This window comes from Papio anubis, chromosome 11 (assembly GCF_008728515.1).
Source record: "Papio anubis isolate 15944 chromosome 11, Panubis1.0, whole genome shotgun sequence".
NCBI classification, from domain to species: Eukaryota; Metazoa; Chordata; class Mammalia; order Primates; family Cercopithecidae; genus Papio; species Papio anubis.
Window position 1 is genome coordinate 16,785,833 of NC_044986.1, and position 23,907 is coordinate 16,809,739.

General features: G+C 39.1%; 1 protein-coding gene and 1 pseudogene across 1 annotated transcript in view; one reads left to right on the forward strand and one right to left on the reverse strand.

The window, feature by feature from the left end:
- The window catches only part of PNLIPRP3 (pancreatic lipase related protein 3), a gene marked incomplete at its 5' end in the record, with an annotated part of 41,694 nt that extends 18,416 nt beyond the window's left edge, over positions 1-23,278 (reverse strand). Inside the window, 4 exons of the mRNA XM_021942973.2 lie at positions 3,370-3,478; positions 15,193-15,324; positions 16,406-16,525; positions 23,027-23,278. Coding sequence (XP_021798665.1) covers positions 3,370-3,478; positions 15,193-15,324; positions 16,406-16,525; positions 23,027-23,278 — 613 coding nt within the window. The remainder of the gene's footprint in view (positions 1-3,369; positions 3,479-15,192; positions 15,325-16,405; positions 16,526-23,026) is intronic.
- Positions 17,140-21,784, forward strand: LOC110744177 (annotated as a pseudogene).
- Positions 23,279-23,907: the final 629 nt, after the last annotated feature.

The following is a 23,907-nucleotide window of genomic DNA, read 5'->3' on the forward strand; positions in this document are numbered from 1 at the left end:
AGAACATCAACATATAGGCAAAGGCAAAAGAAAAGAAACTCATGAAGTAGCCTGGAGAGAGGGAGTCAAAAAACAAAGACAACCAAGAAGAGCGGAATCATAGAAGCTAAGATGAGGGAGCACTTCAGCAAGGTGGGAGGGGCCCACTGGGACACATTCTGCAGAGGGGTCAAGTAAAACACAGAGTCAAAAGGTCTGGTAGAGTTCCACAAAAAGCCACTAGTGATCTGGTAACAGTGGTTTTGGGGAAAGAAGCTAGGTAGCAGTGGGTCAAGGAGAGAATGAACTAAGGAAATGCAATCACTCCACTTTCAACTTTTGTGGAGCTTGGGTCTAGAGGAATGCAACAGGCTAGGGCATCATTTAGAAGGAAATGGGAGGCCAGGAAGGAAGGGGTGAGTTTCAATACAGCGCTTCTGTTGACAAGATCTGAGAAAAAGTAAACAAATGACTTTAGTCCACAAAGGCGGTGGAACTCAGAGCACAGGTGGAAAGACAATTAGACAAAGAGATCAATGAAGTAAAGCAATATGCCTATGAATGAACCATTCGCGCTTAACAAAGAAAGAGGAAAAAGTATTTATCTCACAATTAATCTTCAACTCTTGGAAGAATTTTTATTTTACCAGTGTGACTACACACAACTTTCTAATAAAGTCAGGATTCCTAGAGAGAAACATCCCAAGATAGGTTGGAGGACAAGGCAATCAGATTAAAAAAAAAAAAAAAAGACAGTCTTTTCAAGACTTAGGGAAGAGGGAACACTGGATTTGTTGTTCTAGGATATCTCAGGAGAAAAATCTACAGAAGGGAAGAGAACTATTAGGTTCGACCCTTAGGGAGAGAGACATGACCTCTTACTATATGAGTGAGAACTAATCGTTTAAGATCTGAGTGTGTAGTATGTATGTGTATTTGGGTCCGTGTGTGTGTCAGCATAATAAGAGTAATTTTTCCTCAAATAAGAAATCATTGATACTGTTTATAAATAAAAATAAATAAAAGCAGAATCAGCTGAGTAACCCCCTAACAATAGTTATAATGAAAACTACTTATCACTTATACATAAATACCAAAGACATAGAAACTTACGTATGTCCTTAATGTGTTTATCATATTAATTTTGTTTTTAACTGGTTTATTATATAGCTAAAATCTGTTTTTGAGGTCTCAGTTCTTCTATTACTCAAGGAACATGATTACCCCAAAACTAGTTTCTCAGAGGAATACAGATTACAACATGCACATGATATTAATTCCTTGGACATTCAGAAAGCCTTTAAAAATCTCTTTTCTATTTACCCAGCAGGATAATTCATCTGATGGGAAAAACTAGAGTTAAACAGTATCTGATTTTTGAAAAAACTTACTAAACACAAAGTCTCTTTGAATTGATCATAACCCAGTATGAATTGTAAATGCAGGTACGTGTTCTGCTCCACTCGGGCCAGGTCATCTCACAGTCCGCATGAGGCTGTGAGGCCCCGTGAGCTTCCATCTTCAAAAGAGGAACTCATTTTTTCTTTTTTTCTGGGCTTGAAAATTGACCGCAAAGGGTCACATGATGACTTCAGCAAAAAAGTTCAGTTTTTATTATTCGAAATAAGAATGGTGGTGGTGGTGGAGGTGAGTGAGGAGGAGTTAGGAGCAGAGAGCTAGGAGAAGAGAGATGACGTATAGCAGGAATAAGCCTGTTATAGCAACAGATTGCAGAGACAAAATACTTGAATCTCAATTTGGACTTTCTAGATATTTTTTAAAAACTCTGTTCTAAATTGAGATTTGAATTTAAAGTGTGCATGTATGTGTGTGCGCGTGTGTGTGAGAGAGAGAGAGCACATGTACACACACATGCACACAGAGCACAGTAGTTTAACAAAAAGAAAATATGCTACTGTGGCCAAGCCTGGAGTCAATGCGGTAAGGGAGGCTTTCCGTTAAAAATAACAGGCTCATCCATAATTATAAGACCAGGTAATATAATATTTGTGTTTTCAAATACAAAAGAGGCACACGTCCAAGGGTATGAGAAGCACAGAGAATTAATTCCTGCCTTAGGAGGAAACATTTGAGATGAATCTTGACAAGTGGACAGTGAACGCTCAGGAAGAGGGACAACAGCATGTGCAAAGGCACAGAGCATGAAAAGCTGTGATGAAACATGACAAGTTTATGTGACAAGCTAAGAGGCTTTAGGCAAGGAGACATCCTGAGAGGTTCGGAGCAGTGGAGTGGCATGGCCTACACCTGGAAACATAAGCCTGGCGGTACTTGTAGAAGACTAGGCTAGGACACCAGCGGGGACCAAGGCCAAAATGCAGGCAAGAGATGAGGGACTGAGCGAGGACAATGACCAGGGGATGGACAGGGAAAAGGCAGACGAAGGAGACGTGGGGCTTGCTTACTGGCTGTTGGTGGGGGATGCAGAGGGAGAGGCCAGCCCCGCCTGTCGATAAAGGAGCTGATGCTTTGACCTTCATCCACCTCACACAATTGGTTTGGAAAACAGAATGTGGGGAGGAGACATGATTAATTATTATACCCCCAAACCCAGGGCATGCTATATACTTTACTCTGCAACTTATTTTTAGACTTAACAGTATATCCAGGGGTAATATTAGAAACGGTAACAACTGAGTAAGCTGCAGTTCAGGTGTGTCAGGAACATCCAGGACAATCAGTGGGACTCAAACTCATTCTTTCTTAAAAATAACTTTTAAAAATTGATATATAAGAGTTGTCCATATTTTGTGAGTACATGTGGTATTTTGAGACGTGTATATAATGTGTAATGAGCAAATCAGGGTAATTGGGATATCCATCGCCACAATCATTCATCTTTTCTTTGTGTTGGGAACATTACAGTCCTTCTCTTCTCGCTATTTTGAAACATGTAATAAATTATTGTTAACTACAATTTCTGTATCATATACTAGAATGTACTCCTTCTAGCTATGGATTTTTTGTACCCATTAACCAACTTCTCTTTAGCCTCCCCTCTCTTCTTCCCTTCCCCGCCTCTCATAACCACCCTTCTACTCTTTACCTCTACGTAAACCTCACACTTTGCATTACCAGTATGAAATCCCAAGGGATGGAATGTGTTATAATTCATTCAACCATTCAGTTGCGGGCGAGGGATCACGTAGTTTCTCTTACTCTGTCACCAAAGACAATGCTGCGATGAACACCCTTGAAGTGAATCTGCACATTTTTGCTTTGAAAACACTTTCCTGTTTTATTTCATCAGAATCACATTTTGTAGTATCTTACATTTTCTTCTGCAGTATTACTTGGTGTTCAGATACTTGATACTGTGTGTAAATAATATTTAAACATACTCAAGGCCCAACTGCAGGGCATGCTTACCAGTTATTCTTCCAAGGCCTGGTATCCTTGACCCAGCTTCCCCAGCCAGGTGTGCTCCCAAGCTGTGGCCAATCAAGTGCACTTTAGAAGGGGAATATCCAAATTTTTTCTGAAAGTATCGTTTAACATAATAAGTATTTTTAAAACAGTGGTGGAATAGCTTAAATATGCTTTAAAAATAGAAAAAAAAAAGGATGAACATGGTTCTCCCTTTTGCACGTAAGATGGGGACTGGTAAAGTCACAAAGTGACACCTCTGCCTACATCCTTATCCAACTACAGGAGAACAGATGGGCTTGGAAGAATGCCTTCTGTAGGAGCTCTTCTGCTTGTGCTAAGGGGCTGGCCTGTGGTCCTTGGAAACAGGAGAACAGCCCCAGCAACTATATTTGTGGCTTCTAGCTCCATGCTGATCCTTCCTGAGGCCCAATCCTTTCAGCATGCTCACAACATGCATCAAAGGCAGCTCATTCCTACACTGTTATCCACCTTGCCTGTGTCTGTATCCTTCAGGTTAAGGCAACACTAGAAAATGTATGGGATAACTTTGGTTTTAAAACAGGAGCTTTTAAGAATATTCACAAACTCAAATAACTCAATATCAAGAAAGCAAATGATCCAATCGAAAATGGGCAAAGGATTCGAATAGTTCTCAAAAGAAGACATACAAATGGCCAACAGATTTATGAAAAAATGTTGAACATCCCTAATCATTAGGGAAATGCAAAACAGCATCACAATGAGATATCACCTCACATCTGTTAGAATGACTATTATAAATAAAAGATAACAAGAACTGTCAAAGATTTGGAGAAAAGGGAAAACTTGTACACTGGTGGAGGGAATATAAATAGGTAGAGCCATTATGGAGAATAATATGGAGGTTCCTTGAAAAACTAAAAATAGAATTACTATATAATCTATCAATCTCACTTCTGGGAATACATGCAAAGATATCACAATCATTATGCTGAAGAAGAGATATTTGCACTCCCATTTCATTGCAGCATTATTCACAATAGCCAAAATATGGAATCAACCTGTGTCCATCAATGAATTAACAGATAAAGAAAATGTGTTACACCTACGCGATGAAAAAGGAAATTCTGTCATTTGTGACAACATGGATGAACCGGGAAGACATGCTAAGTGAAAGAAGCCAGGCATAGAAAGACAAACACTGGGCCGGACGCAGTGGCTCATGCCTGAAAATCCCAGCACTTTGGGAGGCAGAAGAGGGTGGATCATAAGGTCAGGAGATAGAGACCATCCTGGCCAACACGGTGAAACCCCGTCTCTACTAAAAAAAAAAAAATACAAAAAATTAGCCGGATGTGGTGGCAAGTGCCTGTAGTCCCAGCTACTTGGGAGGCTGGGGCAGGAGAATGGCATGAACCCTGGAGGTGGAGCTTGCAGTGAGCAGAGATCGTGCCACTGCACTCCAGCCTGGGCGACAGAGCTAGACTCTGTCTCAAAAAAAAGAAAGACAAACACTGCATAACCTCACTTAATATGTGGAATTTTAAAAAGTCAAACTACATAAGTAGAGGATAATAGTAGTTATCAGGGGCTGAGATTGGGGTGTGGGGAATAGGGAGATATTGATTAGTGGGTCCAAACTTCAGTTACACAGGAGGAATAAGTTTCTGAGATTTATTGCTTAGCATTAATAATAATGAATTATATATTTCAAAATTGCTTAGAGTAGATTTAAAACATTCTCATTATTAAAAAATGTTATGTCGGCCGGGTGCAGTGGTTCACGTCTGTAATCCCAGCACTTTGGGAGGTCGAGACAGGCGGATCATGAGGTCAGGAGTTCAAGACCAGCCTGACCAACATAGTAAAACCCCGTCTCTAATAAAAAAAAAATAGAAAAATTAGCCAGGCGTGGTGGTGTGTGCCTGTAATCCCAGCTACTCAGGAGGCTGAGGCAGGAGAACCACTTGAACCTGGGAGGTGGAGGTTGCAGTGAGATGAGATAGCACCCCTGCACTCCAGCCTGGGTGAAACAGTGAGACTCCATCTCAAAAAAAAAAAAAATGCTCTGTGAAGATGTGAAGTGACAGATATGTTAATTAGATTGATGTAATCATTCCACCATGTATACACGTATACCTATATCAAACCATCACAATGTACCCCATAAGTATGTACAATTATTATTTGTCAATTAAAAACAAAATCTTAAATAAAAAAGAATATTCACAAAAAGATTATACATCTAGAGTTTAAACAAAAGTGTGATAGGGAACAAAGGAGCAAGCATTTAAAAATGTTTTTAAATATCAGACTAAATTTAATGTGAAATCTACCATCTTAACAAAATCTTAATTGTATGACCCAGTTTTGCTAATTACAGGCATGATGTTGTTCAGAAGATCTCTAGAATTTACTCATCTTGCATGATTGAAACTTTATACCTATTGAATAGCAACTCTATTTCTCTTTTCTTTTGCCCACCTCCTGGAAAGAAGCATTCCATTCTTTGCTGCTATGAGTTCGGCTATTTTAGATACCTTATGTAAGTGGAATCATACAATATTTGTCCTTCTGTGACGGGCTCATTTCACTTAGCATAATGTCCTACAGGTTCATCTGTTTTGTTGCATATAACAGGATTTTCTTCTTTCCTAAAGTTGAATAATATTCCATTGTGTATATATACATTTTCTTCATCCGTTCATTTGTTCGTGGACATGTATGTTGTTTCCATGTCTTGATTATTGTAAATAATGCTGCAATGGACATGGAAGTGGAGATATCTATTCTAGATCTTAATCTCAGTCTTTTGGATAAGTACCTAGAAGTGTGATTGCTGGATCATATGGTAGTTTTATTTTAAATTTTTTGAGGAATCTTCATAGTGTTTTACATAATGGCTGTACCATTTTACATTCCCACCAGCAGTGTACAAGGGTTTCAATTTCTCCCAATTCTCAACACTTACAAGCTTTTTTTTTATAATAGCCATTCTAAAACACGTAAGATGGTATCTCACCATGAATTTGATTTGCTTTTCCCTGATGATTAGTAATGTTCAATAGTTTTTCATAAACCGGTTGGTTATTTGTGTGTCTTCTTTTAAAAAATGACTATTTAGGTTGGGCACGGTGGCTCATGCCTGTAATCCCAGCACTTTGGGAGGCAGAGGTGGGCAGATCACGAGGTCAGGAGATTGAGACCATCCTAGCTAACACGGTGAAACCTCATCTCTACTAAAAATAAAAAAAAAAAAAAAATTAGCTGGGTGTGGTGGCAGTTGCCTGTAGTCCCAGCTACTTGGAAGGCTGAGGCAGGGGAACGGCATGAACCCAGGAGGCAGAGCTTGTAGTGAGCCAAGATCATGCCACTGCACTCCAGCCTGGGTGACTGTACAAGACTCCGTCTCAAAAAAAAAAAAAAAAAAGACTATTTAAGTCCTTTGCCCATTTTAAAATCAGGTTATTTGTCTTTTTGTTATTAAGTTGTTGGAGTTCCTTATATATTTTGGATTTAAGCCCTTATCAGATATATGATAACATATATAGTTTGCAAATATTTTCTTCCATTCCATAGGTTGCCTTTTCACTGTGTTAATTGTTTCCTTTCCTGGGAAGAAGCTTTTTAGTTGGATGTAGTCCCCTGTGTTCATTCTCGCATTACTATAAAGAAATACCTAAGGCTGAGTAATTTATAGAAAGAGGTTTAATTGACTTATGGTTCCATAGGCTATATACATAGCACAGTGCTGGCATCTGCTTCTGGTGAGGCCTCAGGGAGCTTAGAATCATCAGGGAAGGCAAAGGAGGAGTTAGTGTATCGCAGAGTGAGAGCAGCAGTAAGAGGCAAGTGGGGAGGGACCATGCTCTTTACAATCAGATCTTGTGTGAACTGAGTGAGAACTCACTCATCAGCAAGGTGGTGGCACTAAACCATTCATGAGGGATTCATCCCCCTGAACTAATTAATACCTTCCACTAAACCCCATCTCCAAACTGGGGATGACATTTCAATATGAGATTTGGAGGCGACACACATCCAAACCATATCATTCCACCCAACCCCCCTACACCTCATGTCCTTTTCACATTGCAAAATACAATCATCCTTTCTTACTATTCCCCCAAAATGTTAATCATTCTAGCATCAGCTCAAAGTTCAAAGTCAAAAGTCTCATCTGAGACTCAAGGCCAAGATATAATGGTGGTACAGGAATTGGGTAAACAGTTCAATTCCAAAAAAGAAAAATTGACCCAAAGAAAGAGGTAATAGGCCCCATGCAAATCTGAAACCCAGCAGGTCAGGCATTAAATCTTAAAGCTCCAACATAATCCTTGACGCCATGTCCTACATCCTGGTGTGAGGAGTGGTCTCCCAAGACCTTCGGCAGCCCTGCTCCTGTAGCTTCTCTGGGTGTGACCCACATACTGCTCTCTGGGGTTGGAGATGAGTGCCTGCCAGTTTTTATAATCATGGATCTTCCAGCGGATCTAACATTCTGGGGTCTGGAGGGCAGGAGCCCCTTCCCACAGATCCACTAGGCAGTTCCTCAGTGGAGACTCTGTGTAGGGGTTCAATCTCACATTTCTTCTTGGCATTTCCTTAGTAGAGTTTCTCTGTGGGAGCTCGGCCCCTGCAGCAGGCTTCTGCCTGGGCACACAGACTTATCTATACATCCTCTGAAATCTAGTTGGAAGCTGCCAAGCTTCCTTCACACTTGCATTCTGAGCATCTGCAGATTTAACACCATTTGAAAACTAACAAGGCTCATGGCTTGCACCCTCCAGAGCTGTGTTCTAAGCTGTACCTGGGACCCTTGGAGCTGAGGGTGGAGCCTGAGTAGCTGGGATGCAGGGAGCAGTGTTCTGAAGGCTGAGCAGGGCAGTGGCACCCTAGGCCTGGGTTCTGAAATCATTCTTTCCTTTTAGGCATCTGGGCCTGCGATGGGAGGGGCTGCCTCAAAGATCTCTGAAATGCCTTTCAGGCCTTTTCCCCATTGTCTTGGATAGTAGCACCCGACTCCCTTTTAGTCATGCTAATCTCTCTAGCAAGTGGTTGCTCCACAGCCCACTTACATTCTTCTCCTGAAAAAGCTTTTTCTTTGTCTGCCACATGGCTAGGCCAGGCTGCAAATTTTCCAAACTTCAATGTTCTGCTTCCCTTTGAAATATAAGTTCCAACTTTAAGTCATTTATTTGCTCCCATATCTGATTGTAGATTGTTAGAAGCAGTCAGATCATATATTGAATGCTTTGCTGCTTAGAAACTTCTTCTGCTAGATACCTGAAGTCATTACTCTTAAGTTCAACATACTGCAGATTCCCACAGTGTGGACACAATGCAGCTAAGCACTTTGGAAGGGTGTAACATGGGTGACCCTTACTCCAGTTCCCAATAACTTTGTCATTTCTGAGACCTCATCAGCCTGGATTTCACTATCCATATCTCTATCAACATTTTGGTCACAACCATTTAACAAGTCTCTAAGAAGTTTAAAACTTTCCCTCATCTTCCTGTATTATTCTGAGCCCCACAAACTCTCCCAACATCTGCTAATTTCCCAGCTCCAAAGTCACTTCCACATTCTGAAGTATCTTTACAGCAATGCCCTGCTCCTTTTTACTATATATTTTTTGTGTGTGTGTGTTAGTTCATTGTTGTGTTGCTATGAAGAAATATCTAAGGTTGGGTAATTCATAAAGAAAAGAGGTTTAATTGGCTCATCGTTCTGTAGGCTATGCATAAGGCATAGTGCCAACATCTGCTTATGTCTGGAAGCTTATGATTATGGTGGAAGGCAAAGGTGGGGCTGGGCTATCACATGGCAAGAGCAGGAGCAAGAGAGTAAGCAGGGAGGTTCCATGCTCTTTTAAATAAACAGATAGTATGTGAACTAACTGAGCAAGAACTCACTCATCATCAAGAGGATGGCACTAAGCCATTCATGGGAGATCCACTGCTATGATTCAATACCTCCCACTATGCCCACCTCCAAATTTATGACCACATTTCAACATAAGATTTGGAGGGGACATGCATCCAAACCACATCTTCTTCCTTGTCTATTTTTGCTTTTGCTGCCTGTGATTTTGGTGAAATATCCAGGAAATCATTGTCAGATCCAATGTCATAAAGCTTTTCTTCTATGTTTTCTTCTAGGAGTTTTATAGTTTTAGGTGTTATGATTGTCTTTAATCTATTTCAAATTGATGTTTTTGTGTGTGTGTGTATAGTGTAAGATAAAGGTCCAATTTAATTCCTTTTTATGTGGATATCCAGCTTTCCCAATGCCAGTTGTAGGAAGAGCCTATCCTTTCTTCATTGTATATTCTTGGCACTCCTGTGGAAGATCAGTTGACCATACATGCATGAGTTTCCTTCTGAGATTTCTATTCTGTCTTTATGCCAGTGCCACACTACTTTAATTACTGTAATTTCATAATAAATTTTGAAAACAGAAACTGTGATGATTCCAGCTTAGTTCTTCTTTCTCAAGGTTGTTTTGACTCTTCAGGGTCCTTTGTGATTCCGTGTACATTTCACAATTGTTTTTACTATTTCCGTTAAAAAATGCCATTGGAATTTTGATAGGTATTACATTGAATCTGTAGATAGCTTTGGGTAGTATGAACATTTTGATAATATTGACTCTTGATTCACGAACACAGGATGTCTTTCCATTGATTTGTGTCTTCTTTAATACAAGTCTGTTCATATTTTCTATTTCTTCATGATTCAACCTTGGTAGGCTGTATGTTTCTAGGAATTTATCTATTACTTCTAGGTTATCTTAAATCTTGTTGTGTAATTATTTATACTAGTCTCATGTTCCTTTTATTTCTGTGGCCTCAATAATCATGTCTCCTTTTTATTTCTTAGTTTTTCAAATGTTGGTCTTCTCAAGTTTTTTTTTAGTCTAGCTAAAGGTTTGTAAGTGTTGTTCATCTTTTCAACAAACCAACTTGCAGTTTTGTTCATTTCTTAATATTGTTTTTGTATTCACTATTTTGTTCATTTCTGCTGTAATTTTTATTATTTCCATTCTTCTGCTGACTTTAGAATAAGTTTATTCTCCTTTATCTAGTTCAGGGGTATCCAATTTTTTGGTTTCCCTATGCCACAGTGGAAGAAGAATTGTCGTGGGCCACACATAAAATAAATTAACACTAATGATATCTGATGAGTTTTAAAAAAAGGTCAATGCATAAATCTCATAATGTTTTCAGAAAGTTTACAAATTTGTGTTGGGCCACACTCAAAGCAGTTCTGGGTTGTGGGTTGGGTAAGCTTGATCTAGTTCTTTTATGTGTAAAGTTAGGTTGTTGAATGGAGACCTTTTGTCTCTTTAAATTTAGGTGTTTGTCACTATAAACTTCCTTCTTAGTCTGCTTTTGCTGAATCCCAAAAGTTTTGGTATGTTGTGTTTTTGTTTTCATCTGTCTCATGGTATTTTATAATTTCTCTTTTGATTCATTATTTGACCCATTGGTTGTTTAAAAGTTTTCTGTTTAATTTGCACATATTTGTGTATTTTCCAGTTTTCCTTTTGCTATCGAATTCTAGTTTCATTCTACTGTGGTCAAGAAAGATACTTGGTACTATTGCAGTCTTCTTGAGTTGGCTAAGATTTTGTTCTAACCTAATTTGTGATCTATCTTGGAGAAGAAAGTGTATTCTGCTGTTGTTGGGGGAAATATTCTATGCCCATGTTTTAGGTCCATTTGGTCTATAGTGTTGTTCAAGTTGCTGTTCAAATAAGTTTTCTTCTTATTTGTTTTCCATCTGGGTGATATATCCATTATTGAAAAGCAGATAATGAAAACTACCATTATTTGACTGCTATGTATTTCTCCCTTCCATTCTGTTAATGTTTGCTTGTATATTTAGGTACTCTGGTGTTGGGTGCATATATATTTATAATTATTATATCTTCCTGGTGATTCGATTCTTTTATCATTATATAATGACCTTTGTCACTTGTGATACTTTCCGACTTAAAGTCTATTTTTTGTCAGATACAAGTACAGTCATTTGTTTTCTTATGGTTACCATTTGTGTTGATTATTCTTTTCCATCTCTTCACTTTAAACCTATGTGTGTCTCTAAAATATAAAATGAATCTCTTGTAGACAGCATGTAGTTAAATCTTTTCAAAACTATTTATTCAATCACTCTATATCTTTTGATTAGAGATGATTAGAGAGTTTAATACATGTTTAATGCAAGTTTAATACATGTTTGTCTATTTTTGCTTTTGCTGCCTGTGATTTTGGTGAAATATCCAGGAAATCATTGTCAAGTCCAATATCATAAAGCTTTTCTTCTATGTTTTCTTCTAGGAGTTTTATAGTTTTAGGTGTTACGATTGTCTTTAATCTACTTCAAATTGATGGGGTTTTTGTGTGTGTATAGTGCTGCTTACTCTGCTGCCTAGGCTGGAATGCAGTCTGTTACCTAGGCTGGAGTACAGTGGCACCATCTCAGCTCATTGCAACCTCCACCTCCCAGGTCCAAGCGATTCTTGTGTCTTAGCCTCCCATGTAGCTGGGATTACAGGTGCGCCACCATGACCGGGTAATTTTTTGTATTTTTAGTAGAGATGTAGTTTCACCATGTTGGCCAGGTTTGTCTCGGCTTCCTGACGTCAAGTGATCTGCCTGCCTTGGCCTCCTAAAGTGCTGTGATTACAGGCACGGGTCACCACACCCGGCCTTCAATTATTATATTCTTTTGCTCCAAGATTTGTTTGGTACTTTTTATATTTGTTTAATCTTCTTGTTGAAATTGTTACTTTGTTCATGCAATATTCTCCTGACCTCATTTAACATTTTTATGATGGTTAGTTTGAATTCTCTGTCAGTTAAACATATATCTCTGTTTCATTAGGGTTTGTTTCTGCAGATGAATCTGTTTCTTTGGTATATATTGTTTCTTTATTTTCCTTGACTCTTTATGTTGGTATTTGCACATTAGAAAAAGCAGCCACCTCTGCCAGGGTGTTCATGGATTGTTCTTTGTGGGAGAAGACTCTCACCAATCAGCCTAGCCAATAGTTCTGGGCACCTGTCAAACCTTTGTGCTGGTTCAAACCACTATCTTTATTCTTAGCAGCCTTCAGCATCTGGAGTAAGCTGAGTGCCATCAGCACTTCCAAGAGAGTCAAGACAGAAATCAGTCTCTCAGGCAGCCCGTGGAAAAGTTGGAACTTTTGATTTGCAGTCTAACTCTTTTCCTCCCAAGGAAAACATGGGATCGAGGGTATTCTACCCAATCACTTTGTCTGCACTGAGCTAGAGGAAGGGGCCATAGTGACTGCTTTAATGCCATCTTTCTTCCTATCTTTGTTCTCATTGGCCCCTAGGTACTAAAGTATTCTGGGTTCTATCAATGCTCCAAGACATGTGATATTGAAGTGATTACCCTGAGCAGCCCCCAGAAAAACTGAAACATTGGGTATGAAGTCCCACTTTTTCCATCCACAAGGTGAAGCGGGAAGCTAGGAGTTTCCTTCAGATCATATGGTGCTGGGTCAGGGGTAGAAGTTAAGACAAGAAGGTATCTCAAATTTTCCTCCTGCCTTCATTGTAGCTGGTTTTATATTTACCCAAGATGTCAGAGCCTTTCAACTAGTTTCTGAATTTCTCACGAAGAAAATTTGTCTGCGTGTTGTTGTTGAATCAGTGTGCTTGTTGGAGAAAGAAGGATCTAGGTCTTCCTATTCTATTATCTTAATAATGTCACTCCTGAGCAAGCATATTTTAGTTTCACCTAAGTTTTAGGCTCTCATAATTATCACAAAAATCAAACAATTGATTTTACTTGCATACATTTTTCATTTGATCAAATGTTCCATTTTTTCCACCAGTTATGACAGTTTTATAAGTCACAGAATAAAGAATATTTTCTTTCTCATTTACATATGTGAATAACTGCCAATGAATGCTACATGGTCATTAGGACATCCCTTTCTCTACTGTTGCCACTATTTGTTTGTTTGTTTGTTTGTTTGTTTTTGAGACAGAGTCTCACACTCTCGCCCAGGCGGGAGTGCAGTGGCGCTGTCTCGGCTTACTGCAAGTTCCGCCTCCCCGGTTCACACCATTCTTCTGCTTCAGCCTCCCGAGCAGCTGGGACTACAGGCGCCTGCCACCACTCCCGGCTAATTTTTTGTATTTTCAGTAGAGATAGGTTTTCACCATGTTAGCCAGGATGGTCTCCATCTCCTGACCTTGTGATCCACCCACCTTGGCCTCCCAAAGTGCTGGGATTACAGGTGTGAGCCACCACGCCTGGCCGACTGTCGCCACTATTTTAAATGTCTATTTTCTTTCCTATCTCCTTATATAGGTTGGTATTTGAGATCATTCTCAGCCCTTATCCCCTTCATTGTTCTCCTTCTTCCCCATCTTCCTACCCCATTCCCAGGCACCTGCTTGCCCCAGAACCAATCCAGGTGGTGAATTGTGGTGGCCTAGTAACTTGTGATGAGATGACAGAAAGAGAGGTGAAGAAGAGTGTCAGCTGTTCTTTTAGCTGCTCCTTCTTTAAACTTGAATCCTGAATTATCCCCAGAGGCCCTGGAGCCCACTCACCCTAAACCCTTTTCCCACTCCAAGGTGGCCCTATTCAATTCAATCAACATTTAATTCCACAAACATTTTCCCCCTCAGTTCTGCAAACATCTCCTGTCAGCTTCCTATGAACCAGTATTATTTATTTACTGGACATAGGAAAACCCACAGCTCAGGCCCTAAGATCAATGAAGAAATTCACAAAAGCTTTTTTTTTTTGTCTAAAGAGAAGATGAAGATGAATCTGATTTCATCCTTTGTACACAAAGACTGTCTCTAAAGATCTTGTACCCTAGTCTTCCCTGACAGAGTGGGAAGAGAAGATAGAGAAGTGCCGGGGCATAAATGAGTCTTTGGATCCCTAATTTCTTCTTCAGGATGTTTACTGACAGTCGTGATGTTCAAATATCACCCAACCTGGTTGCTCATCCAATTTGTTTCTGCTCCTGCCACTTTCCATTCTACTGCCTTGCATTTTCTTCACCCACTACTTGTCACCAACTGACATTTTCTTGTTCATTGGTTTCTGTGTGTGCCTCCATTGCCTACTAGAGTGTACATTTTGTCAGAGCAGAAACGCTGTCTTACTTACAAGTCATATCTTCCATGCCCAGCCCACAGTAAGTGCAGAGTGAAATATATATTTGTTGAATGAATGAATGAACCCTCCTTAAAAATCTGAACGGATTATGCATCTTCAGATTTTTACTACCCTGCATTTTAGGGTGGGAAATTACTTTTTGGAAAACATCTGGAGATTCGTAAATGTCGCAGAGTATAGGCCTAATAAATAGCAAGATCTATTTTATTCTTTTAGAGAATATGTGGGTTAAATAGTTGTGTCTGAACTGGCTTACAGACCTAACTAATTCACAGGCACTGAACCCTCTTTTTGTGTGAAAATACGTGTCATATTCTAAACAAAAAATATTTGTAAGATGGTAACAATTTATAATTTTAAGGGTAGATTTACAATGCGATGAAACTGATTGAGATGGTCCAACGTGCTGAGCAGGGCACTGACCTTGCGGGGGTAGTTTTTAGTGATGAGCCTGTGTAGACACACTGCCACCTAGTGGTGCTTCAAATAACCACAGACTCTACTACGAAGAAACTTTTCCTTTTCTGTCTACCATGTACAAATGCTTATTATTTCACGTGTTCAGTACTTGTCTAAGCTAATAAAAAAAGACATTCAATTGTCCCAACTTCTGAGTGTTAATATCCAAAACCAATTCAATATAATTTTAAAAAAATCAAGTCTTCTTACCACCAGAACATCAATAAAATAAGCCACCTCAGCGCCAACAACACGGAGATTGTTTACAGCATGGATGTATTCCCGTGAACCGTTGATCCAATCTAAATTAATGCAGTTTATATCTTCCAGCTGTAGCAACACCTGGCACAAAGATTCACATAAATATTAAAGAAATAAGTGTTCAAGGAAACCGACGTGTCTTAACACTTGATTCCATAATAAGAAATTATACTAGTAGGTTGATATGGTTAGGCTTTGCGTCCCCACCCAAATCTCATCTTGAATTGTAACCCATAATCACCATAATCTCCACGTGTCAAAGGAGAGACCAGGTGGAGGTAATTGAATGATGGGGGCGATTTCCCCTATGCTGTGTTCCGGCTAGTGAGTTCTCATATGAGATCTGATGGTTTTATAAGGGACTCTTCCGCCTTCACTTGGCATTTCTCCTTCCTGCTGCCTTGTGAAGCAGTGCCTTCCGCCATGATTGTAAGTTCCCTGAGGGCTCCCCAGCCATGCTGAACTGTGAGTCAATTAAACCTCTTTCCTTTATAAATCACCCAGTCTAGTGCAGTTCTTTATAGCAGTATGAAAATGGACTAATATATAGGTATTAATAGAGAACCTACTACAGGCTAGGCTCTGTCCTAACTCATATATATATATATATATATGTACACATACACACATATTAGTAATTAGCACTTATACATTAGTACCTATGTCACTGAGTGAGAATTAAATTTATATATATAAACACATATATTCAGTATATATAAAATACATACACATAAATTTAATTCTCACTCAGTGAGATAGGTACTAATGTTATCTTCACTATATGGCCTTATAAATATTTAATTGCTTATGATATTAGCAGTCTATTAATCTTAAGTATAGCAGAGAAAGATTAATTTTGTCGAGTTCACTTGGAAATTGTTTTTCTTAAATTAATTGAGAAATTGATCATACCATTTAATCTTCTGTCAAGAGAAGAATTTATTCAAGAGTGATTATACAAATTTGCTCCCCTTGTAATCTGTGCAATTTATAATAAAAATAAATGGGAAATGGATAACTCATTTGAGGCCCTGTAACACGGATAATTGTGGATAACTGAATGGAAGATCTCCATGAATATACATCAATACCTTGCAAAGTACATTCATGTTAAACATAAAGCTCGCATGCTAGTGTAAAAAGGAGTTTATTCATGTCATACATTGCACATGTCTCTCTGCCATTTGCCATCTGTTTTCCATCCAGCTATGTTGATACGGGTGATCTTGTCTGTTCCGAAATATGAGGCTTGGATAGTTGAAGAATTAACCGCACTGATCTCCTGTTTCAAGCAGAAAGAGATTAAGGAAAAATAGTAATTAAAAATTATTTAATAGTTAGTAGATCTATTCCAAAGCTGCTCAAGAGTGTTTCACTACATTTGATTTTTAACAACTTTCTTTAATATATTTTTACTAAATAGTTACTGCTACATACTATAAAAGTACCATAAATTATTTTTATTATTATTTAGAGACAAGGTCTCACTGTGTTGCCCAGGCTGAAGTGCAATGACTCCATCATAACTCACTGCAGTTGCAAACTCCTGGGCTCAAGCCATCTGACCTCCTCAGCCTTCTCAGTAGTTGGACTACAGACACATGCCACCACACATGGCTAATTATAAACATTTTTTTTTTAGAGACTGGGTCTCACTATGTTGCCTAGGCTGATCTTGAACTCGTGGCCTCAAGTGATCTTCCTACCTCAGCCTGCTGAGTCGCTGGGATTATAGGCATGAGCCACCACATCTAGCTCAAAAAATTAATGCATCATACAATGCAGTATACAAATTCAACACAAGGAGAGAAAAAATCTTTGATTTTTAAAGTAATGTTTGCAAGACAACGTAGGGAAGTTTAAATCAGAATTTCAATAAATCTTACTTTTGTATAACATTTCTCAGTGATCAGTGTAATTCATGAGAATTAAAACATGCCTAGAAGCATGCCAAAAACATGGCAAAAATGGAGGTTGTCCACCCCACTTTATGAGTAAGGAATTGAGGTTAGAATCTCATCGCATGAAATATACCAGCATATTGAAGACAATTTTATATGACTATGTCAAATATTCTTTTGTATTGCTTGTATTTTGTTGGATAGCCTTAACAACAAAACTCTCAAAGACTTTAGGAGACTATACATTTAAGTGATTTTGTTATTTAAAACAATAAAAGGCACAAGTATAAGCGATTCTCTTGGAAAAAATGAATACTTAAATCAGCAAATAGCAACTCTGACTGTGGTGAATCCTATAACCTGGAAGCAATACATTTAGATATTTATGAAATTCAAACAAAGAGCCTATTTCTGGCTACCTGTGTTTAATAGTAATGCAATTAATCATACAATTTGCTGGCTAGGTAAAGTGTCTCCAAGACTGTAAGCTAATGGTTATGAGAGTCATAAGCTGGCTTGCTCAGTAATTATAATAGCTAACACTCCTATCTGTCTATTTGCCAGGCATTGTTCTAAGCACTTTATGGAGTAGCTCATTTAACTCTCACAACACTGTGAGGTAGCTACTGATTTTAAAAATTAGAAAAGGGGGCACTGAGGGGCCAAGTAACTTGCCAAAAAGTACTGCAGCTAATGAACGCTGGAGCCAGGGTTCAAATCCACATGGCCTTTGAAGTTAGGTGCTTCACCACTGGGCTCTCAAGTCATGTTCTGATTATGGTTTTCTCTGCTGATAGGGCCCAAACCAGATGTGGGATTTGCTGAAGTGGCCAATAAAATCAATTGTCTTCAGGCCTTCTAGGAAGCATTTTTCTGCTAAATAATCCAATCCAAGTACAAAAACATGATTCCATCTATGTATCTAAGAGAATCCAGATGCTCACTCATTTCAACTCTCTTAGGCCCAGCTGGAGAGCCTCAAACCCCTACTGTAGTCCCGTTTCTACATCAGAAAAACCGTTTGGAGGGAATTTAATCCAAAAAAAAATGTTTATTCTTTTCTCAACATGAGAATAGTTTGAATAGGTGAGACCTCAAGCAAACCTCCAAGTGGCATTCTAGCAGGTATTGTGAGGTCTGAGCATCTGTTGTCATGCTAGTGTAAAGAGGAGCTCATTCACATCACGCATTGCACGTGTCTGTCTGCCATCTGCCATCTGGTTTCCATCCAGGTATGCTGATATGGGTGATCTTGTCTGAGATCACTGAGGCGTTTCATCAAGTAGCATAGGTGGAGAAAACACTTTGGTTCACTTCACATTCACTCTGGCACAGCCCTCTAAAGTAGCTTTTCAACATAAGCGTGGGAAACTCCATACAGCATCATGGGATCAAAAGAAGACAGCTTAGATTCTGCTGCCACAAGGATAGAAACCAGGAAATGATGCCAATATCGTACACAATAGGTTATCGAGAGGAAGAGTGAATTAAAGTATCAAGGTTTATCTGGGCCTTTTAGCATTCTTTGACTGAGTAGACATGAAGCATAATAGGTATGAGATCAATCTATTCTGAAGACTACATCTCCAGTGATATCATCTCTAGCAAGCAAAAAATAGTTACCAGTTAGGTATGTTCTAACCCTGACTAAAGCTGCAGACACAGAAACGACTGGAAGTGTGCAACATGTCCATCACCACCGGTGACTGCATAAGTCACTATAGGTTAAGGTGTCATGGATTCACGGGTGAAGTAGGTTGGTTTTATTCTTACAGAAAGGTGAAAAGGTAACTGTAAAGACCTGTGATTTCCAGGAGACCAAGTTTATTGTACCACACCACGTTTACCTTTGACAATTCCTCACTTGGAGAAGGGAGTATATTAACTGTGTAGAGTTAATTTCTGATTTGTTTATAAATGAGTCCAATTCATATAACATATGAGTCAGGCCTGTGGAAATCCTTATTTTAATTACACACCTTGACTCATCCTATATCACGGTTGTTAGAAAAACACTTTAACAGCAAACAATAGGCTTCCATCCATTACAAAATTCAGATACATATCTGGTTTAATTACACAGGATTCTTTCCAAATGGAGGGAAGTAGGTAAGGTGTAAAGAACATTATTTAGGGAAGTATTTAGTTTTCCAATTTTCTTTTCATTGGCAAGAGGACCCAGCTTCACCTAAACACTGTCTTTATCACCTTCTGTTTTACTGACCATGCTCCACATAATTCAAGTGCATGGCCACTTATATAAAAGGATAAAAGGATCCATGAGCCTGATTAGCCCTAAGAGTGAAGATCAGGGAATAGAGTTAGTCCTAAGTGGATAAATATGCCCTGACCATCCTAAAAGGCAGAGAAGCTGCCCCAAAATACTTGTATTCAGCATAGATTCTCTTCACTTAAAAAGAAGCTAATCTTCTAGCGAACAATACAGTCAGGATGGCTGAAGGTGACCCCAAGAAACCAAAGGGCAAGATGTCTGTTTATGCCTTATTATACGTGCAGAGAAGAACATAAGAAGAAAAACCCAGAGGTCCCTGTCAATTTTGCAGAATTTTTCAAGAAGTGCTCTGAGAGGTGGAAGACAATGTCCAGGAAAGAGAAATCTAAATTTGATGAAATGGCAAAGGTGATTAAAGTGCGCTATGATCGGGAAATGAAGGATTATAGACCAGTTAAGGGAGGTAAGAAGAAGGATCCTAATGCCCCCAAAAGGCCACCGTCTGGATTCTTCCTGTTCTATTCAGAATTCTGCGCCAAGATCAAATCCACAAACCCTGGCATCTCTATTGGAGATGTGGCAAAAAAGCTGGGTGAGATGTGGAATAACTTAAATGACAGCAAAAAAGCAGCCTTACATCACTAAGGCGGCAAAGCTGAAGGAGAAGTATGAGAAGGATGTTGCTGACTCCAAGTTGAAAGTAAAGTTTGATGGCACATAATGTCCTGCTAAAGTTGCCCGGGAAAAGATGGAAGAGGAAGATGAAGAAGACGGAGAGGAAGAGGAGGAGGAGGGGGAGGAGGAATAAAGAAACTGTTTATCTGTCTCCTTGTGAATACTTAGAGTAGGCGAGCTCTGTAACTGATACATTTCTTATTTGAGAAGTGTCTGTTGCCCTCATTAGGTTTAATTACAAAGTTTGATCATGATCATATTATAGTCTCTGAAAGTGCTCTAGAAATAGTCAGTGGTTTACATGAAGTGGCCACAGGTGTCTGGAGCACCCTGAAACTGTATGAAAGTTGTACATATTTCCAAACATTTTTAAAATGAAAATGCAAAGAAAGTTAAGATATACGTAGCATTAAAATCAACATTTTAACCATTTTAAAGGGTAAACTCAGTGGCATTAAGTCATTCATGTTGTCATGCAGCTATCACTACCATCTTTCTCCAGAACTGTTTCATCACCCCAAACTAAAATTCTGTACCCATTAAACAGGAACTCTCCATTACCTACTCTAGGTATCTCCTATAAATGAAACCATAGATTATTTGTCCTTTGGTGTCTGGCTTATTAGCAAAATGTTTTGAAGAGTCATCCAGGTTATATTATGTATTAGCATTTCACTTCTTTTTAAAGCTAAGTAATATTCCTCTCTTTACTTCTTGATAATTATAAAACTCAAACTTTTGAGGAATATTTCTTTATAAGGTCTCTATACCCATAGTAAGAACTTTTTTTCCTTGTTCTAGAGAGAGCCACATCTACAGAACTGGTCAAATTCATATAGCATATGGGTCAGGCCTGGGGAAATCCTTGTTTTAAGTACATAACTTGATTTATCCTATATCTTAGTTGTTGAAAAACACTTTAACAGCAAACAATCGGGCTTGTATCCATTACAAAATTCAGGTACAGATCTGGTTTAATTACACATGATTCTTTCCAAATGGAGGGAAGTGGAGAAGGTGTGAAGGACATTATTTAGGGAAATACTCATCTACAGATGGCAAATTTCAGTGAAGAGTAGTGTGTACATATATATGTGTGTCTGGTGAGTAGACAGCTACAAATCAGACCATATTTGTATGGTAGGAAGGCATAGGAGAAGGCTGTCTTGGCTGGCAAGGCCCAGCAGTATGTGATGGGCCTGATGGAAAGTAAGCCCCAAGGTTACAGATTCAGGTAAAGACTGGAAATGATCTTCTCTGGTCCCCCTTTTTCCCTGCTCCCTAAATATAGATCCTCCATCCACTCCTAGTCCTGCCCTCGTTTCTCGCTTCTGAGATTTCATGTATTCTTTTGGTTTCAATTTTCAACTCCAGCCAGAAGACTTTTGAATCTTTTTCTCCAGTTCTGGGCTGCCTGTTTGGCTGTCAGACTAACATCTCCAATAGGTTGCTCAAGCCTCACCTGTCCAGAATCTAACTCCTTCTCTTTTATCCTCAATTTTTCTGAGAAGAGGGTTATCATTTTCCCAACCATTTATGTGTGAAATGTCAGACTAGTTTATGCTGTTTATCATGTTGATTTTCTATTATCATACTCACTTTCATTACTGCAGTTCAGGCGTGTTTCCCATGTGTGATCCAAACTGCACTGTAGCTTTCTATTTAACACTGTCAAATGGAACTTTCTGTGATGATGGAAATATTCTATATCTGTACTGTCCAGTATGGTAGCCACTAGCCACATGTGGCTATTGAGCACTTGAAATGTGGCTGGTGTGGCTGATGAACTGAGTTTTTAATTTGATTTAATTGTAATTTTAATAGTCACATGTGGCCAGTGGCTAGTGGTCTCATAGTCACCTCTGATCTCTTCCAGCTTCAGACAAGAGAGCAACTGCAGCCACAGTAAATGCCCTAAAGCAGCTCTGAAAAGCTCTCAGTGGGGCCTCATGACTTACAGGAGGAAGTACAAACTCCACAGGAAGGAACTATACAATTTGTTCCTCAACTACTTTTCTTTTTTTTTTTTTTTTGAGACTGAGTCTCGCTGTGTCGCCCAGGCTGGAGTGCAGTGGCGCGATCTCGGCTCACTGCAAGCTCCGCCTCCCGGGTTCACGCCATTCTCCCGCCTCAGCCTCCGAGTAGCTGGGACTACAGGCGCCCGCCACCACGCCCGGCTAGTTTTTTGTATTTTTAGTAGAGACGGGGTTTCACCATGTTAGCCAGGATGGTCTCGATCTCCTGACCTCGTGATCCACCCGCCTCGGCCTCCCAAAGTGCTGGGATTACAGGCTTGAGCCACCGCGTCCGGCCCCTCAACTACTTTTCTAACTAACCTTACTTTTGAAGACTCCTTCTGTGCCCCTAGACTAACCCAACACATCATCCATCAGATGCGCCTGTGGTTTCTCTTCTTTATGTTCATGCCACTTCCTTTGCCATTACCCTGCTTACCTCTGCTTGTGAGCATCTTGCCCATCCTGCAGGATACACCTCAAACACATGTCCTCCTCAAAATGTTACCTGGTTCCATCCCTGACCTCAACGTGAGCTCTTCTTCACTTTGTTCCCAGAGTCTTTCAGTTGCATCTTACATCACAGATCATAATTTGTGTTGCAAGAAAGGTATTTGTTTATATATGCCATTTCTTCCACTGTAATAAACTCAAGACTGTTCTGTTTATACAATTCGATCGATAATAGGCATTGTTGCTTATCCACAGTCTTACAGATGGAAGGTTCTCAGTACATTGACTGAACATAATGTCTTTTACCTCTTATGAAATAACAACATAAGAGCAATCTTCATATTTAAATCAGATATATCAAAACAGATAACATAGAACAGACAACATACAAAACAATCTGACTCATAATACTGAAAAGAAATGTTACCGTATCTATGTCTTCTGTATCTATAGGCAAATCTTATATTTTAGAGTAATCCATGTGTGAAGGCTGCAAGTTAGCTTACCTGATAGACATTGGGATTGTGTATAGTGTAGAGCAGGAAACGAGTGTTTATCTTCTCTGGAGACCAGGGTAAACCTACCAACTCTGTTGAGAAAGTCCTGGTCCATGGTAAACCATCTTTGAAACACCCTAACCTTTCATAGCAAACTTCTTTTCCTGCAGCAGAAAGGCGGAGTGTCAGTAATAGAGGAACCAGGCTTACAGAGAGGCTGTGTTTCTCACTATGAGCTAAAGTAGGCTTTAATTTTGGAAATTAACCCCTTATTGGATTTATGGCTTGAAAATATTTTCTCCCATTCTACAGGGTTGCCTTTTCATTTTGTTGATTAGTTCCTTTACTGTGCAGAAGATTTTTGTTTAATGCAGTCCCACTCATTTATTTATTTTACTTTTGTTGTCTATGCTTTTGTTGTCATATTCAAAAAAAAAAAAATCATTGCTAAAGCCAGCAACAAGGAGATTTTTCCTATGTTTTCTCCTAGGAGTTATATAATTTCAAGTCTTACACTTAAGTCTTTATTCCAAGTTAATTTTGTATATGGCATAAGATAAGAGTTCAATTTCATTCTTTTGTGTGTGGATATCCAATGCTCCCAACACCATTTGTTGAACAAGCCTATCATTTCCTCATTGTATATCCTTGGCACTCTTGTCAAAGACTAGCTGACCATATACACATGGGTTTATAATTTTGTATATGGCATAAGGGTTCAATTTTATTCTTTTGTATGTGGATATCCAATTTTCCCAACACCATTTGGTGAAGAAGCCAATAATTTCCTCATTGTATATTCTTGGCACCCTTGTCAAAGACTAGTTGACCATATACACATGGGTGTATTTCTGGACCCTCTACTCTGTTCCTTTGTTTGTGTGTCTGTT